The following is an 18,588-nucleotide window of genomic DNA, read 5'->3' on the forward strand; positions in this document are numbered from 1 at the left end:
GTTCTGCTAATGTAAAGTAAGAATGCTATTCCTCTTTATTTTTGAAGGATATGCAGACTTACCTGACTACTTACTTTCAAAGTATAGGAAAAGAACTTGATTGATTGCAAAATAAGCGTTATTATAGTTTAATTAGCAAGAATAGATACTAAAGAATGGTTCACCAGCATTTTGATTCACGGTTTTATATTCAGATAGTTTAGTTTTAAAAGAGAGACTTCCAAATTATAAGAAAGTTTGTGCTCAATATTTCAGCTTTTATTAAACAATTTGATATATTTTTTCATTTAAGTGTCCCATTATATCACAATAAGGAAGATCTGTTCTAGTCATTCGTCATTCTCCTTTCAAACTACCGCTCTGACTTGTAAACATTTCGACCAACGCTGCTGTTCTGTTTTTCGAATCCCACGGCACGGTGTGTTGTGACAGGTGCGATAAGTCTGGTATGAGGAAGAGCGCACTGATATATTTTGATTTTATTTTCCATTAGAATGTATCGGTGGTGATTTAATTGCGACATGAATGCTGACGTAAATCAGGTGGCAATAAAAGGACCGAAATAAAATGGATACTCCATCTGTCCTTCATGACTTATGGACCAAGTATATTTCTTCTGTAAGATTCTGATTTATATTTTGAATAAATATGTTTTTACGGTTATTAAAAATATTTGGTTCAATTGGAGAACACCGCACCATTTTTGTCCTGGATTGATAATCGGAGAAGTGAAATGTCATGAATAATTTCCTTGTGTAGATAAATGTTATTTAATATACGTGTGTTTGCGAGGAAATAGATTTTTTCTTGAAACTCATTATATTTTGTTTTAAGCTGTAGTCCCGCAAAAAAAGTAACTATGAAATGATAATATCGCATTATTTAATTAGAGAGAGTGTACGTCAACAGTACCTGATGTGCACGCCTTGGATATTTTTTGAAAGCGCTTGCCAGTTTTTTAATCGCTAATTTTATTTAATAAATAACATGTAATTTTCTACCTTTTCTTTACAGAACGATGAAAAAACGTTTCACAATTTTATAAACGATTTTGTGTCATACTGGGAGTCACAGTTGAATATCGAGTATCATGATCCTATCTCACTGCCTTCTTCGTGGATGTGGAATCATTCTTCGTCTGAAGTCAAGCCGGACGATGGACCTCATCTCTCTACACTTCCCGATGAATTACTTCCAGCCCTGGCCAAGTTCATTTTCTTAGCTAAGGATGAAACAGAAAAAGTTTGTCTTGATCGTTAATACCCACTTTTTTGTATAAATAGACGTTTTGACAGCTAAATTGTTTTTTAAAATACTGTGATCCGAATTTCTGTAGATCCAGAGATTTTCGGTCATGCATGTGTTAATCGAATTAGACCTAAAGGAATAGGGAATGGAATTTAATTGATTTTATGTTTGTTGATTGAAAACTTAACTCATACAAACCTACCCATTTGCCTTCACCTACAGGATGGGCTGGATGTTGAAGGACTGAAAAAATTGGAGAAAATAAACAGGTGTTTAATAATAATCTGCCGCAATTTTGATAACATACCATTTGTGGCCTCTTGTGAATATGTAAGTTTAATTGTGGGAATAGCAGCTGCTGTTATCCATAAGGTATGTATTAATTATCGTATTAGTTAATCAATGTCTGAATTAGAATATATATTACTGTGGCTGTTGGATTATGATAAATACACATTTCAATTAATCAAACGACAGTGTTATCTGGAGAATTTGTTTGCATAAATGGCCTTCAGCGAATCATTAGTTTTGCAGTGCAATTGGTATTAAGGTATTGCTGATAGAGGGCTATTCATCCTGTCAAGTTAGGTCTTAAGTTGGTGTTATTTCAAAAGTGCATCTAATGTTGTCATCCATATTTTCTGTCTGTATTTGAACTTAAATTCTTGAGTAAAGCTTTGATCTGGAGGTTGTGGCTATGCAACAGTATCGCGTGGTACTAATTGGAGTGTACTCTGTGTAGCTTGATTTCATGATAATTGGAAGAAGCCTTCTCCACAAAAAGGGCAAATTCTAATTGTGCTGGATCATTTGCATATTGAAACTTTTTGGCAAAGAAATTTTCCAAAATTGTTGAAATCACGAATGCTTCATTATTTTTTTACCAATACACTCCAAAATAATTCATAATGTCATGTGTGAAAATATACAGCTAAATAAAATCCCTAATGACATTTGATGCCTCTTTTTTCTCAAGCAAAAAATAAAAGCTCTTTTCTCAAATTGCCCTCCGTAGTCATAATTCAAAATCAAATTTTATCTAAATGAAATCTGTTGCCCTTTTTCACCACAAATTCCTTCTAAAGCCATGCCACAATAAAATCTCCTTGGTGGCAAATTCTAGTTGCATCATCTTTACCACAAAATTATGAAAACCTTTACTATGGTTGGATGTAATACTGTAGTGATTGATTTATTGCAGTTGAATCACACCATTTGTGGTCGATTTCATGGTTTACAAAAAAAGTGGGAATCTATAGGAAAATAAATCTCACACTTTCCCATCTAACCTGAAAGTTCTGAAATAATAATAATGATAAATTAAAGTAGGTGGAGAGAGTACGAATAATGATGTGGACTGTTGTCACTTAGGAAAATATTATGAGAACTCTTGATTAGAGGGTAATTCCTATGAAAGCAGTGGTAATTGGCCATGGAGTGAGCCTTGATTAGGGGCATGACTTAAACTGAACTTAAGAAAATGGTTGTTGTCTCCACTAAATATTGACCATTAAGGAGTTGCTTAGCAAGTGTAATTTGGAAGAGAGGTTAAACTAAATGGGTAATGTGCCATGAGGGGAAGGCATGCTCAATTGGCCCATTGAATATAGAAAATAGCCGCCTGCTCTTATTTGCCAGTGAATGAGGGAACTTGATTAGCAAACTACTGAAGCAGTGACCATATAATGCAGCACAAGGAGGAATGCTATTCAAAGTCCCAACTCACAGAAGTGATTATTTGAAGTATGTCCTTCCATTAGCCCCTTCCTATTTGGAGAGCTTGTCCCCTTTTCCACTCTGGTTCGAGAAGTAGTTAAGAGCTGAAAGGCAGTTGCAATAATGCAGAGAGGCACAGAATTGATCATCCTTGATGTAAGGTTAGGATGGTCTCTGGGAACTAATAGACACTGCTCAGGCTGTCTGAGACATTTTTTGGAATCATACTGCAAATTTGCCTTGCATAATAGCATTTCACAGCTCTCTCCAATTTTTACTTTCTTTAATGCTCTGGCACTAATTTCTATTATTTTCCTCCCATGTACCAATTTCCCTGGGTCCTGGTAAGGGCTTTTGGCTCCATACTGTTGTATTGTTCTAAATTTTGTATGCCCTGAGATATAATTTGTTGTATCAATAAAATTATAATTTCACAAAGTAGACAGGTTTATTGAGGATTTTTTAAAAACATTTGCACGTACACTTCATTCTCTGATATGTCAGGGTGTACATTTCATTAAATAATGCCAAATGCTACTAATAAACACTTAAATGATTATTCAGGCATCTAGACTTATTTAATGACAATCATATTTTGCTTAAACTAGTATGAAGTAAAAGCTACACTTTCAATTAATAACAGTTTGATAAAGCTCTACGAGATACTATTATTCATGAAATTTAACATCCAGCCATAGAACATATATATTTTAATAAGTTTTTTTTTTTGCTTCAATGCCTTCATCATACAAAAAAATAAAGAATTCTAGAAAATGACTATTTAATTGGCCTTTATTGTGGTCATGCCATTTAAAGAAAGCTTAAATTCCCACTTATAAAACTTCATCAATCCCATCTTCAATCTTCATCTTCAAGCACATCTTCAATACGCATTTAGAGATTGGTTATGTGATAAAATTGTTCCTGAAGATGTAATTTCACCATTGTAAGTGTAAAAGTTATTTACAAACATATCTTTGGAATGAAATTGAATTGTAATTTTTTCAAAGAATATATTCGGAGATTCCAGAAGTTTATGCATCAGTTATATCAGTAGATTGGAAATTTTATCTGATATAATGTGAAAACATGTTATCCATTCCAAATTAGTATATATACATGATTGTTTCTACATTAGTAAATATGAATGTGAAAAAAATGCATTTTAAACTTTATTGTTAAGTAGGATGTAGAACCTGTAGTTGTTAGCACCTAAAGATGAGCACTGTACATTTTATTTTTCATTTAATTATTTACTAATGAATTGTATTTATTGCTTTCATTAGGAATTGTCTGAAGAGGGCAATTATGATGCTAAAGCGCAACTTCACGTGCCCAGGGCAGAATTTTTGTCCCGTTTCTGCTGTTTCCTGGAGTGTTTATATGATCCATACCTGACATGGAGAGACTTCATCAAAGGCTGCCCTCAGCCAGATCCTTGTAATCTTCCCTTACACTCTGCTCTTCTTCACATGGAGGTCATCCCATTTATATATGGTATGTTGAAAGGGCACTACATTAAATTTTCTTCTTGTCACACTTAAATGTTAACAATTAGTCAAACTGACACGACTAGGTTTTGCTGTACCTTCAGTAGAATTTATCAAATCGAGCAAAACAGCTTTCTTTTTTCAAATCTATGTAATTTATTGCATAAGTTTTGGTAAGGGCATTGACCTGGATTTTATACTAATGGTATTTTTATTGTGTAGTATTTCCAGAGTCATGGCTCATATGACATATTGCTAAAGAATGGAAAGATATTTTAAAAGACAGTTCTACTTTAAAAGATATAAATTGATGTGAATGTTATTCGGAGGAATAATTTAATAGTGTGACTGATGGTTTTGGAAAAACTCAGAAACCCTTAAAAATTGAGGGAATTTTTTTTGACCAGAAAAGTCAGGAGAAACAATGGAAAGTTTTAGAAATCGTGAGAAATTGATACAATCTACTGGTGGATGCAAATTTTATATACTTAGCTCAATAAATTAAGATAGGAATCATTTATTGCCTGTTTTATTTTAAAAAAATTAAGCTTTTGCCTGTAAATATTTCATAATAGAGTTAATCAGGAAACGGGTGGTGCAGTGGGTCATGTGCTTGCTTCCCAACCTAAGGACCTCGGTTTGACTCTCAGAGGTGGTAGGATCCTTTAGTGGTGCCCTGATCTCAACCAGGAGTATTTTGTAGAGAGCACTTAAAGTGAATACACCATTTGTCAGATGGGAAGTTTAACTGTTGATTCCTTGGTGTTTTTATTACTTGGTGTTTTTATTCCTTGGTGTACTTATTAAGAGTAGAGTAATGCTGATGCTGGTTTATATCCACCCTTTCTCCATTCCCTGGACACCCTACCCTGTCACTTGTCTCCTACTAAGTAATGCTAATAGAAATAATATTGGTTTATGCCATCTTTCATGAACAGAGATAGCAAATGAGCCTATTTGCTCAGAAATCTCCTGTAAGTAATTTTTAAAGTCTGAGTGTCATGTGAAAAGTGAACTACTGATTATGATTAAAAAATTTCAGTTATTTACGGTATTGTGACCTTAAAAAGATAGCCTATCAGTGGAAAACCATGCTTACATGCTCATAAATGGCAATTTAGAGTAACTCTTTCTGCTCGCCAAACTTCTCTTGCCCTGCCTCCTTACTTCTATTCTACTCCCATTCATCACCCCTCCTCTGGCTTGACTTTCCCTCCCATGTGCCACCGTTCTTAGCAAAGCAGCCTGAAAAGAGGGGTGGGGAGCATCAAGGAAAATTTTGACTCTTGCCACCCCTTTTTTTACCTATCACTCACCTTATTTTGGAAATGATAGCAGACCCAGTTTTTAGGGAGAGCAAAGTGCATGATTTACTGCATATGCTACGAATCTAATGGCTCGAGGCCAGATAGTGTGCAGCCATCATTTCCTCTTTTTCATCATATAAATCACAATTTCCATTAAGAGAAGCCTTTTACCTTAACTAGTTTATAATATGGTAAAAACCAGTCAGATTATTGCCATAACATGCACATCAATGATCAATTTTATGGAGGCTTGAAGTGTGTATAATACCTGCAGAATCGTAAAAAAATTGTATCAATTTTTTTTGTGAAACTTGAATAAAAATGTATCATAAAATTTAATGTGTAGGTCTATGAAGTCCCGGAAAAGTCAAGAAGAAATACTCAGCAGCCATCCAATCCAATAAATAGTTTTTTTAGCGTATGCATTCAAAGTTTGGCTATTCAAAATAGAAAGGAATATATGATTATGTGATGGATTCTTAAAAGAGTATTATTTCTAGAATTCTATTTTTTAAGTGCTTCCTCTTCAAAATGTTAGTTTTTATTTTCTTACACATTTATTTTCAGCATCATATAATGTGTGGTTGTGGCATTTCTCATGGTACACTGAAAATTATTTTGATTAAACCTTTTTGAGGTATGTTTTCTCAGAGTGAATGCATTCATCTGTTACTTCAGTTTTGACCATGTCTCACTTCTAAAAATATGATGTCAGTCATGGTGATGAAAGTTATCTTTTCTCATGAGAGCACAATTGTAGGTAATCTAATGATTGGTGCTAGTCTGATGCCCATGATAAAGAAGCTCGGGCACTGAAAATTTGGCCAAAACTTAATTAAGAATTCAGGAAATTGGGAGAGAGTGAACGGTAATGAAAATATTTATGAGCTTGAAATTGAACACTATGGAACGAAATATGGGGTCTGAAATTTTTACTTTGTGATATATGAAGCAAAAATTTACAATGTATATCCATGCCAAGTAATATCTGTATCAACTTAAATTGTCTTTGAAATGCCCCTGATATTAACTTCTATCATATAATCAGGAATAATGTATGATATTTACAATTCATTAGTATAGTTCTGGTAACTTTTTAATTTTTGAATATTTATTGCTACTCAACGTTCATTGATAAACATTTTTTTAAGTTTCGCACCTGAATATTAATTTAAGTCTAATGCTATGGGCATGTAAAACTCTGAATTATTAAAATAAAGTTATTTTATTTGTTTTTAACTCACTGGCATTATTTATTAATGCTTTAAATTGATACCTTAGGCAATTATTCAAACTTACTGTAATAAAATATTTAAAGGTGTTGCAATGTATTTTTAGGAAAAAAAAGTAAAAGTAAATTCTGTCAAGTGTCTCCCTTTTATAGATTGTTTCCAGACAGTCATGATGAAAAAAATGCCATGGCTTTGCACTGATCTCATTCACATTCTTGGGGGAACGATTTCTGCAGCACAGGTAACTTCAGTCAATAGTATACTTCATACTATAATTAATAGTAAATTAATCATAGTAATCTAGCTCATAGTGCAGAAAATTGGCTTTCCAAAAGATCATTTTCTGCATGAAAAAGTTTCTTATTAGCATCAGAACTGGCTACCCCATAAACTATGTACTGCCTGGGCCCCTGCAGGGACTTTAGGGAATAGTCAAATGCTGCTCAGTGAATCTTATCAAAACTTACTTAAAAATTAGAACAATGAATTGGTTAGACGAGGAAAGATAATAATTATATTCAGAATAAATGATGCTCTAATCATATGCCTGTGCTTAGACTGTATTTGTTTAAATTGTGGAACGTCTGTTGCTGTCAGATTTTTAGCTCAGGAATGCATGCAAAAGAATATAGCCATGGCTTATTTCAGTTAAATTAAACCATGTAATAAATTAATTTGAAATATTTTAATGCTGAATGAAATCTTTATTTTAAAAATAACCATGTTCATTAAAAGTTTTTGAAAAAATTTGTCAACTTTTGTATTAATTTTGTCCAGTTGTGGAAAGAGGCCAACAAAAATGCATATGTGGGAAGTTTTACGCGACTGTTAACTAAAATATTAGTTGAAAACTGAAGAATTCATCAACCACATCATAATTTACTCAAGTCGCTTCCCCAATAAAACTTTTTTTGGGTTTTCTTAAATAGACTAAAACTAGCATCAAATTTAACTATGCAAGGTATGCCATTAAATGATCTTAAGAGTTGATCCCTTGAGCTATTTTTACCATATGTGGTTTAAATAAATTTTTTATATAATTAGTTATTGCCTCAGTGCCCTGCCAATTAAAACAAACCTCTCTTCTCAATAAACTCCGGCAAACTCGGGTGAATACCTGCTCAGCTGTAAATTCTTTAAAAAGTGAAGCTTGGTGTTACACACATTTCTCCACTGACTCCAAAAACTGTAAAAACTGATTGGTCTAAGAAAATTTGACATTTTTGCTTGTCCCACTTTAATTTACTGACAACATGCAGGTGTACTGCTTTGGTGGTTTACCTTTCCACGTGGGCAATTTGAGACAAGAAACATGCATTGGTCCTCCCTGTGATGCATCATATCTAAAATTTTTCAATAATCCGAAGAATTTATTGACTGGATTTGACAACTTCCAATTGGTTCTTATGGGGTCATCTGAAAAGGACTTCTTTATCATTCACCCCTTACAATTGAAGTCATCATGAGCCATGTTTTTCCTCTAAAGCGATACCATTTCTCAAAATCTGCTTCACAGGGTAATTCACAGATTTTTCAAGCAATTGCTAGTGTACATTGAAAAAGCATTTCAAGTATGAGTAATGCAATATTTTAACAGCAAATGAAAAATATTGTTTGCATAGGGTTTCATAAAGTTTTGAATGCTGTAAATAAATATTATTAATTTTTTAATATATTGCCACTTTGTACATGGTTAAATTTATTCCTTTACTTGCATACCGCGATATATGAATAGTATTACTTTTTATTTTGTTATTGATTGGTACTATGATTTATAATTGCAGTCACTTATGTTAGAAGAATTCTCTTATTTAAAGGACTTTCTTCATACTTTCATTCATCTTACGTGGAATGTTTATTTTTCAAATCAGTACATAAATTTCCCATGGGTATTCAGGTTTTTTTTACCATCTTTCTATGTATTAACCATACATTGCTTGGACATTAATGTAATTTATGTGTGGGTAATGTTATTATTTTAAAGGTGTTGGACTAATCAATAGTTAAATGGATAAAGAAAGTTTGGGACTGAATGCCTTGCAGCTCCCTATTTTAACATTAAAAACTGTCAACTGAATAAGTATATGGCCACATGGAAGGTACATTTAAGTGCATTACATGCTATTAACTTGAAGTTGTTTGTAAGTAATTTGTTTTTTATCAGTTACAAAGCAACAATCATGTCAATGAAAAATAGAAAATACTTAACCAATACTCATTATAAGAAAATGGCAGCTTAGAATTGTAATTTCCTAAACACTACTGGTAAGTTAAACCTTTCCGTGGGTAAAATTGTTCCTGTAACATACATGTATGTTTATCTTTGGACTGCTTACCCATAACATGATGGTGTGCTCGATGCAAATTGTTCCCAACTCTGTTACTTAGAGTAGTGTCATATGAAGATGGAATTGGCTAATGAAAATAATTTAATATATAAATCATAATAATGTTTTACCCAATTGCTTGGTGCCTGTTGGTGGAGGATGAATTTTGGAACCATTACTAATTATAGGGATGAAGGATTTTGCTTATTGTCATTATAATAAAATTGCTATATGCATACCTGTCTTACCTTTAGCTCATTTTTCCTTCACATGTGAGGAAACAATGGTATGTTTACCTCTGAATTGAGGCTTACATCTTTAATCAATCCTGTAATAATTTAAAGCGTAGCAGTCGGTCCATTTAAACATGTTTGTGTGGGCTAAATGAATTGGCATGATGTAATAAATATTTGGGAGTAAATGACGGGACAAGCCATCTTGATAATATTGTCTCAGCGATCATGGTAGTGAGCATTTTGCTTACTCTCTGTGCCATGATAGAATTTTATTCATGACCTCATGTAAAACCATAGTTTGGGTAAACCGTGCATAGTCATTGCATAGATTGTGTAAACGATGACTATTCCAGTTGAGATAATGGACAGATTTATCTGTGTTAGGAAAAAGCATGGTATCATTTAAATTTAAAGTCACAAGCATAAATAAATGTTTTCTCTGTTCAATGTAATTCATTAAAAATAGAAAAGGTTATTTAGACCTCCAGCAATATTTCAAATTTTTAATGTAGAGGTCATTTATATCTCTGATTTTGCTTTTAATTTTATAATGTTCAAACATTCAAACTCGAAGCTCTACAAACATGACTAGGATATATGCGAAACTGCTATACATAGTCCAAATATTGCATAATGTTATGAATAGTTAATGGTATTCAATCATTCAAGTAATAATTATAATTTGGATTATTTTTCTGAGTGTTTATCATTGTATGAAATATTTCCTTTGTAATTTTCAGAGTGCAATAGTATGTGTAGAACCTATAGCTGTTGAAAGAAGGCAAAGTTTAGAAAGTACAAGTCATTCCTTGTACACTGGGGTGAGTGAAAATGTAGGAATGCTTGGGATAGCGACTTGTAATTTAGCTGCAGCTTGATGTGTTTAAAATAAATGAACCAAATGCATGTTTTGCACATATTTTATCTCTCAGTCCTCCTTTGCTTTCACTAAAATTAGAGTGGTAATGCAAGTTTTTCTATGTGCATTTACCATTACATTCCAATAGTTATTTTAATATGCGCTGTTACATTTTTTTAAGATTGTCACATTCAAGGAAGAAAGTGGAAGTGTTTTCTTTTTATTTTCTGAGAATCATTTTATGGTATGGATAAAATGATCAATAGTTTTTGCTGTCTCATAACCATATTTTCAATTTTTACTAGATGTCTAATTTTATGTGATGAATAATAGCATGCCATATTTTATCATGTTTTTGCACATGTAAACTGCACGCCGTATTGCAATGATTTTAGTATGAAATAATTGAAAACCAAATGAGCCTCATTTAAATGTATTGCTCTAACTATTGTCCCATCCTGACTGTATTCTCCCTTTTTTATGAAATTTATTTTTTTTCAAATGAAAACTAAATGGTTTTGAGATTAGTCTACGCACATCTTTAATAATATTTTCACCACATGAGGGCAACTATATTTTAACTCATGGCATAATTTTTAGGACTACTCGTATGAACCCATATCTTGCATCTAGATTGCTTAGCCATACTTATAGAGCTGCTAATTTCAATTAACACAGCTAATTATTGCATTGCAGTATCTATAGTTTTATATTTTTGATAAATAAAATAGGTGACTTTTTACAGAAATAGAAATGCCTTTAAAGCAATGTGTATAGCGTTGTACATTAGATGAGAAACAAAGTACCTGATTTATGCTATTGTGCTCCATAACCAGATATAAATTGCTGTAGTCCAGCAGCATATCATTTTTATGTGTACAGTTGTTTTGGCACTGCACATGGTAAATATATGAGTTGTTTAGTAAGTACTTAGGAAAAAATAGAAAAACATTATTTTGGGTTGAAATTTGATTGAATAATTTGGGTGTATGTTTGCCATTTTGTCAAAGGCATATGAAATGTGTTGAAATGTATTACTGTTTTGATAGTTTCACTATAAATAACTGGATTGCTCACTTTTCTTGAAATTTTGAATGTATTTTCCATTCAAATTCACTGTTAAAATATATTGAAACTTATGCAATTTTTTGTCATTCTATTGTAATCTTAATAATGATTGTGTTCATTTGAAAAATCAAAATATATGTATTGAACTGTGTGGGTTTTTGAACGTATATAATGCCTCCGTTGACAATCTTGGATTAACAAGCTGATTTGCTAAGGAAGTTTGAATTTTCTTGTGTTTGTATTGTTCAGAACTTCATTATAATTTGGTATTTACATGCATGTCTTATTTTTACCTCTCTGTAATGACTATTTAGCGTAGTGAAGTAGAGTATTCAGTTGTCAACCTTATTGTTAATCTATTAAATAAGAACAAAAGTTATAATGGTAAATCAATAAATATATCCTCATTTCTTGAATTTCTTGCATACTTACATATGTAATGTTCACCTAATATCCTGAAACAGCTAAATACCCACCTTCGCATTTTTAAGAAACCTTGTGCATGCTTCAGCAGCATTTTTATGCAGTTTACATTAATTTTCTATTTTCAACAGTTATGTTTTCTTAAAATGTTATGTTATTATTTTTAATGCCAAAATTTATACTAAAGCATAATATTTTCACATATGATGTTTGGAATGATGCTTGACCCAATGCTTTGGTGTTATTTTTCAAAAAATCTCTTTTTGTTAGTAGTGATCTACCTGATTGTAATCACTGAATATCAATTTAATGCACAGATAAAGAACTTTAAAAACCTATTTATTCTATTATATTCAGCTATTTACTATAAATGAGTCTTAATTACTGCTCTGTTGTTCATATTCTATTGATGTTATTTCTTAATGACATCTTTCGTATTTTCAGCACAATGGGTTACGTGCAATATGTCCAGCAACAATTAACATTTTAATGGGTGCCATAACTCACCCAGATGTAGATGAGTCTGTATGTGCTGTGGCATTTAAGTGTTTCATCATTATGGCTCACGTTCTTCAAAAGTCATCCCCAGAAGAGGTTTGTTTTCTAAGCATATTACTTATATGTACTTTGGTATTTCGTCTGGTGTTGGTGTTTTTAGTTGGCTTCATTTTCTTGGTTTTAATTATAATCTTTCATTTTCAAGACAGTATTTCTAAATAGGAAGTATAATAATTATAATTAGTTATCCTGCTCTGGTCATACGTTTGAAGGAGTCTCTTTTAATGCATTACCCTATGCATAAATTAAAGTGTGACAACCTCATAAGGTGGCATAGATGTACTGGTGAATATTTAACTCCTTTTTCCTCCAATGTAGGAAATGGCTCACATTAACATAAAGATAAACATTCCCATGTTATTCAGGGTAGCTGGTGAGACTGCTATGTTCCAAGCTACCTTGTGTTGTCATTTCCTTCAGTAAGTGATTTTCCTGAGATAAAATGATTGCCAATAAAACTCAGGTAGAACCCACTAAAGTAGAATTCCTGTGTAATGAGTATGGTATATATGGAGGGCTCATCATAACAATTCAAATTACAACCATTTTCAATCACATTTCAGTAAACATATTGAGTTTTGCTGTTATAACGAGTGGTCATTAATGAAGTATTGATAGAATGAGGTTTTTCTTCCTTTCCTGTTATCATGGTTGCCTAACTCTGAACAGGTATCATGTGATGAACAAAATTAGACTAATATCTTAAGCAAGCCATCACTCTCATTGGAAAATAAATTTAGGTACAAGGCATATTCAAAGTGTAAGAGCTCATAATAGAAAAGAGGTCATTTTTGAAAATACATTAATTATAAAATGGTTTTTATTGATGGTTATAGTTAACTGCAAACCAGATTCACTTTTCTACATATGTATTTGCCATTCACTTCTAAGCACTATTCATAATATAATATGATACAATATTTAATAATATCTCTGCATAGGAGTTAGCTGCATGGGAATTGAGCCAGTTGACACTGGTGGTCTTGAGTTTCTCTTTATCTTCAAACCATTGTCCACCGAGCCAGTGCTTCAAGTGAAAGAAAAGGGTATAAGCACCAGGTGGAAGATCTTGTCAATAGCAGCTCAAAAATGCTCATACACTCAACATTCTTCGATCTTTATACTGGTCAATAAGCATTTTCAGTACCCACCCTGCACAGCAAACGACTGCTGAATCAAAACAGTAACTTGAGTGGCTTCAAAAACCATCGTTGGGTGGCAGTACATGCGAACAGCTCTGTTCTGATCTGCCAATATTTTAAAATAAGAAAATGGTCCTTCCTTTTCAAATATGACTAGCACTAATTTAATTGGCTGAAATTATTGTCACCTGACTAAAAGTGTAATTCTTTCATTTTCTTTCCATTTATTATGCCACATACTCTATGTATGTCTTCTCTTTAATTTTTTTTTTGCTTTTCCCAGCACCCTAAATCTTATAATCACCTATACTCTTTTTATACTTTATCATATGCCTACTCTCTGACTCATACTATCACTCTAAGCAATCTGTGGTTATTACCGAGTCTGGGGGGCTCCGAGGGTTCTCCTACATCAAAATTTCCCATAAGATATCTCAGAACTGGGAGTTTTTGAGGAGTCTTAAGTGGAAAAGTCTAGGGTCTTCTAGAGTCATCTGGGAAATTTTGATGTAAGAGATCCCTGTAGTCTCCCAAAGCTAGGAGATGACTATAAATGTAGACCTAGGAATATTGTTAAGAACTTTTTATATCAGCTCTTGACCTTAGGGTGTGGTTAACAGTAAAAGATGCACAAAATTGTCTATATTTGCATGAGAGAAGATATGAATGGAAATCAGTGCTGAGTGTGATTCTGGCTCCTCCTGAGCTGGCTCTTACTTCCTCCCCCTGGCTTGAATGTATTTTTTTTAACCATTGAAGGGATGAATTTTGAGGATGCCTTTCAGAAACAGTTTTTGTGACTCATTTGTGTTGCCATTTGGTAATTTTATACTTTTTGTGTGCATTATATATCTACATCTCCATGGCATACATGCAAGGGCTTAGTAGTTGGATATCTATTATGAATAGATGTGTATAAGAACCTATCATCATTCTTTCCTTGCTTCTACTACTCCAGTAATCATAATAGAGAAATAGAGGTTATCTACTTTGACATTTATTTTACTTCAAGGCTTGACAATAGTTATACATACATATTCCGTTCCCTTTGACACTGTGATTATGAATTGGTTGACCTGTAAGGGTTAAAATCATAATGATGTGATAAACTTCTTCGCTTAAAAAATCCAAGCATCCAGCAAAATGTAACTGAATAATGACAGATATGTATTAAGATAAATCTTAAATTATAGATAACGTGTATGAAAACATTCACTCAGTATCTTCAGTGGAATAGAGTTCTAAGTGAATAAACTTAATTTTCAGTGCTTAATAGTCAATGCTTTTGTAAGCATTTCCAGTTTGATGTACATAATTTTGTTTTTGACTAAAGGCTTAAACTGATGTTTTTACTTATGCTTACTCGTTTCTTTTTATCTCTTACAGAGGCAGGTTGAATTGGCCATGATATTGCAGCTCTACCATAGCACCATCAGAACTCTTTTCTCTCAAGTGAAGAATTATGAGAAGCCAAAAATTTTATTTCTTTCCATTTCTACCTTAGGCTCCATATTAGACGTGTCTGATCGAGTCCGAAATCCTTTACAGGAGTCCCTTATCGAAATTGGTTTCCCAGAACTCATTGTTTCTGTCTTAGAAGGAAATAAAGTAAGTTATTGTTAGTATATGATGCCAAGACACAAATACCTCGTAAGACTGCTTGCCCCAGTAAAAAAAAAATAATTGTTACTGGAGAGAAATGATGATTAATAAATGTGATTTCCCCTTGAGTATTTGTATTCACATAACCCGTTCACACGACCCTGGTTTCAACACTTCGTTGAAACCGGGGTCGTGTGAACACAAATACTATAGTGGGTTCCATAAAGTGAAGCCTAAAACTATATGGTTCATTAGTTGTAGAAATTGGATAGTTTATACCACCTATATAACATGTTTGATACAGTTATTTACTAGTAAAACATGCTTGGGCTTACTTTCCAGGATTTTTCTTCTTCTGCTCAACAAAAATTAGCTGTGATAAGTGTTAATTCCTTAACTAAGTTACTCTCAGGAAATTCAAAAGGAAAGGTTGGTACCACATACGTGATAAATAATAGTTACATATTAGTTTGCAAATCCATCTGCTAAAAATAAAAATTTATTCTGTTAACTTAGTGAAATAAGAAAACTTATATAATAACTTAAAAATGTACATTTGCATCATGGCATCATTTGATATTGTTTGTTAATGTGTACAGATATTCCAGAAATGTGAGTTTTGAATTTAATCTATATCAATTATGCATGGCCCATATTTTGTACCATACATACTTATTTTAATAGGCTGTGAAATAATGTAGAATTCATAGTTTGAATTCATGATACGAGTACTCTATTATAAAGCCATATTACATAACAGAGAATAGGTCGACCTGCTTAAATATCTAGTGAGCAAAGAAAATCTTGGGAACTACTGTTTGGACCTCTTGATCAGAATATTTTTCATCAAGTTGTTGACAATGAACTGGAATTAAATGATGCGTGAAGTAGGCCATGATCCTCAGTATCCATTTACACACAAGCATTATATATGGCAGTACTACTCTGGGGATGATTAGCTCATTGGATAATGGTGAGATGTGTAGAGAGGAATGTTTCACACTCTATGTGCCTTGAATTGATTGCATTATGAAGCATTCATGCCAAAGACCTCTTCCTTTATCCTTTAAAACCAATATTATCTGTGATTACCTCTGGAACATGATTAGAATTTGTTTTCAGTGTCACATTGCCTTGGAAAGAATTGCATTAATCAGGAGCAGAATAAAAGGAGCAATATATGATTGATAATTGATATAATGAATAAGATTACCATAAGAATTGGAATCATGGTTTGAGCATTTTAAGGAGAAACCAAAGAGAATAAAATGCTTATGCATGTGAAATGATTCCAGTAGATATTTGTGTTTTAATATTCTTTGCATGCTCTACTTATGAAGTTTTAATTCCAATTTTAAAACTTTAATAATTACAGGAAAAATTTTCCAAAGCTGGAGCATATGACCGGTTATTTAATGTAATAATATCAATTGGAAAACCTAGTGATGATCTTTTGAAAGCTCTATTCTTGCTAGCAGTGGATGGCAAACTACATAATAATCTGCAGGTGAGCATGAAAATACTTGCATGTTATTATATGGCTAGTTTTCAAATAGAAACGGTAAAAAAGACTTAATAGTCCAACAAAAATATTTGTGTAAAATTCACCCATGACACAATAAATGTGATTATTGTATTGATAATACATTTTAGAGAATTTATCAGAACATAATCATAGACCTAAAAGGGTGAACTTATAATGTATTGATTCTTTGAGTTGATATATCACATTGTTTGAAAATAAATGGGCAAGTGACACCTATAAACCAGGTTTAACCAACAGTCGATGCTTGATGCCATAATAATTTTCTCATTTGCCTCTTTTTTATATTCCAAACATTAAAAGCTTGAACAATCCATTGTTATGTTATTGTATTCATGATCAGCAAAATGCTCCTTTGAGACGGATAGTTGAAGAAAATGGTCGGTTATAATGCATGACTATTAAAATTGAAAAAATAATGGTTACGGATGATTACCAACTATGTGGATGAATCAGTGAAGGGTGAATGAGGTGCAAGTCATTTGTTGTTCTGGTATTTGGGAGTGTTGAAAAATAATCTTGTTATTGGTGTCTCTCAAAATCTGAATGGACTTGGGACTGAGTTGAAACTTATCAATTCTAAGATAGAAAGAAAGTTTTTGTGTTTCTTTTGAAAATTCAATCTTTTACTAGCAACTAAAAATATGATCAGATTTAGTGAACGGTACTCCAGCTTCCAATAATTTGGTTATAATCATATCCTAGAGGGAAAAAATCATTTGATTTAATGATGATGTAAGTATCATTTAAAATTAGTTGAAAATTTAAAGTTTTCAGGGAAAGGGAAGTGAACCAGTTTTTCTTCGTGTGAATTTTGGCTGTAATTTTCTGAATATATTATGAAAGGAATTTATTTTTAAAATACATCACATACTCCTGCCCAAAGGCATACTTGTCACTGTTATAAGGCCATCCAACTGATGTTTTGGCAGGATAAGTTGTTGTTGATCTGTTGAAAAATTGAATTTTTCTCCCATGTTAACACTGCAATAACCATTTACAGCCGTAAGATTTTATTAGATTGTGTTGATTAAATGCCTAATTTATTATCTTGTTTTATTGAAAATATGTTCTCAGGCTGAAGTTTTAATTTTAAGAGATTAAGCGATGCATATCTTTCTCTTTGCAGAACTCAGAAGTTGTCATATTTTTACTTCATAATATGAATATAATAGAGACTTCCCGGCAAAAAAAAGTTTGTTCTTCTCTTCTCCAAATTTGTACATCACATTTTTTAAGGTAAGTTACATATTTATTCAGGTGAATACTTATTGAAAGTGTGGAAGACACCACACATATATACATTAAAGAACTTTTCAATGCTTACACTTCATGTGCAAAGCATTTTTTGTTGTCATATTTCAAAACTAATGGCTATGGGTTCAAGGTGAATATAAGTGTCCATGGGGAAGTGTGTGAATAATGGGTGTTGTTTCACTTTATATTTACTGTTTGAAAAGTTCAACAATAGTGTAACAAACTATAGTCATACATTTTATGCAATTCTGCCACTTTTATTAAAGTGCACCATAAATTGTGATTTTTTTGGATCATTGGCCCAGGATAGATGGGTTAATGCTGAAACTTATGATGTTAATCTTTCAATTCAAACAGCAAAGAAAAGGCTTGCAGTCAGGGAGTGATCAGAGGCATTTGCAAAGCTCTCTCTTGTCATGCTGATGGACTGAGCCAAGAGGCTGCCATTGAGCTAGTTAATTTTTTGGAGAAACTTCTTCTACATACAGTTAAACCTGTTGAGTTGAAAGAACTGTTTCATCTTTTTCGAACTAGTGAAAACACTTTGGATGAACAGGTAAGTTTTACAGTGTCATTTAAA

General features: G+C 32.6%; 1 protein-coding gene across 1 annotated transcript in view; it reads left to right on the plus strand.

The window, feature by feature from the left end:
* The first annotated feature begins 444 nt into the window (after positions 1-444).
* LOC139687811 (neurobeachin-like protein 1) overlaps positions 445-18,588 on the plus strand; it is a 156,633-nt gene continuing 138,489 nt past the window's right edge. Inside the window, exons 1-12 of the mRNA XM_071585159.1 lie at positions 445-618; positions 1,015-1,242; positions 1,471-1,620; positions 4,251-4,461; positions 7,146-7,234; positions 10,297-10,377; positions 12,351-12,500; positions 14,993-15,214; positions 15,551-15,637; positions 16,584-16,715; positions 17,881-17,990; positions 18,366-18,564. Of these exons, the coding sequence (XP_071441260.1) occupies positions 568-618; positions 1,015-1,242; positions 1,471-1,620; positions 4,251-4,461; positions 7,146-7,234; positions 10,297-10,377; positions 12,351-12,500; positions 14,993-15,214; positions 15,551-15,637; positions 16,584-16,715; positions 17,881-17,990; positions 18,366-18,564 (1,710 nt within the window). The 5' untranslated portion in view covers positions 445-567. The remainder of the gene's footprint in view (positions 619-1,014; positions 1,243-1,470; positions 1,621-4,250; positions 4,462-7,145; positions 7,235-10,296; positions 10,378-12,350; positions 12,501-14,992; positions 15,215-15,550; positions 15,638-16,583; positions 16,716-17,880; positions 17,991-18,365; positions 18,565-18,588) is intronic.

This window comes from Hetaerina americana, unplaced genomic scaffold, assembly GCF_022747635.1.
Source record: "Hetaerina americana unplaced genomic scaffold, ioHetAmer1.1.p SCAF_1, whole genome shotgun sequence".
In the NCBI taxonomy this organism is placed as follows: domain Eukaryota; kingdom Metazoa; phylum Arthropoda; class Insecta; order Odonata; family Calopterygidae; genus Hetaerina; species Hetaerina americana.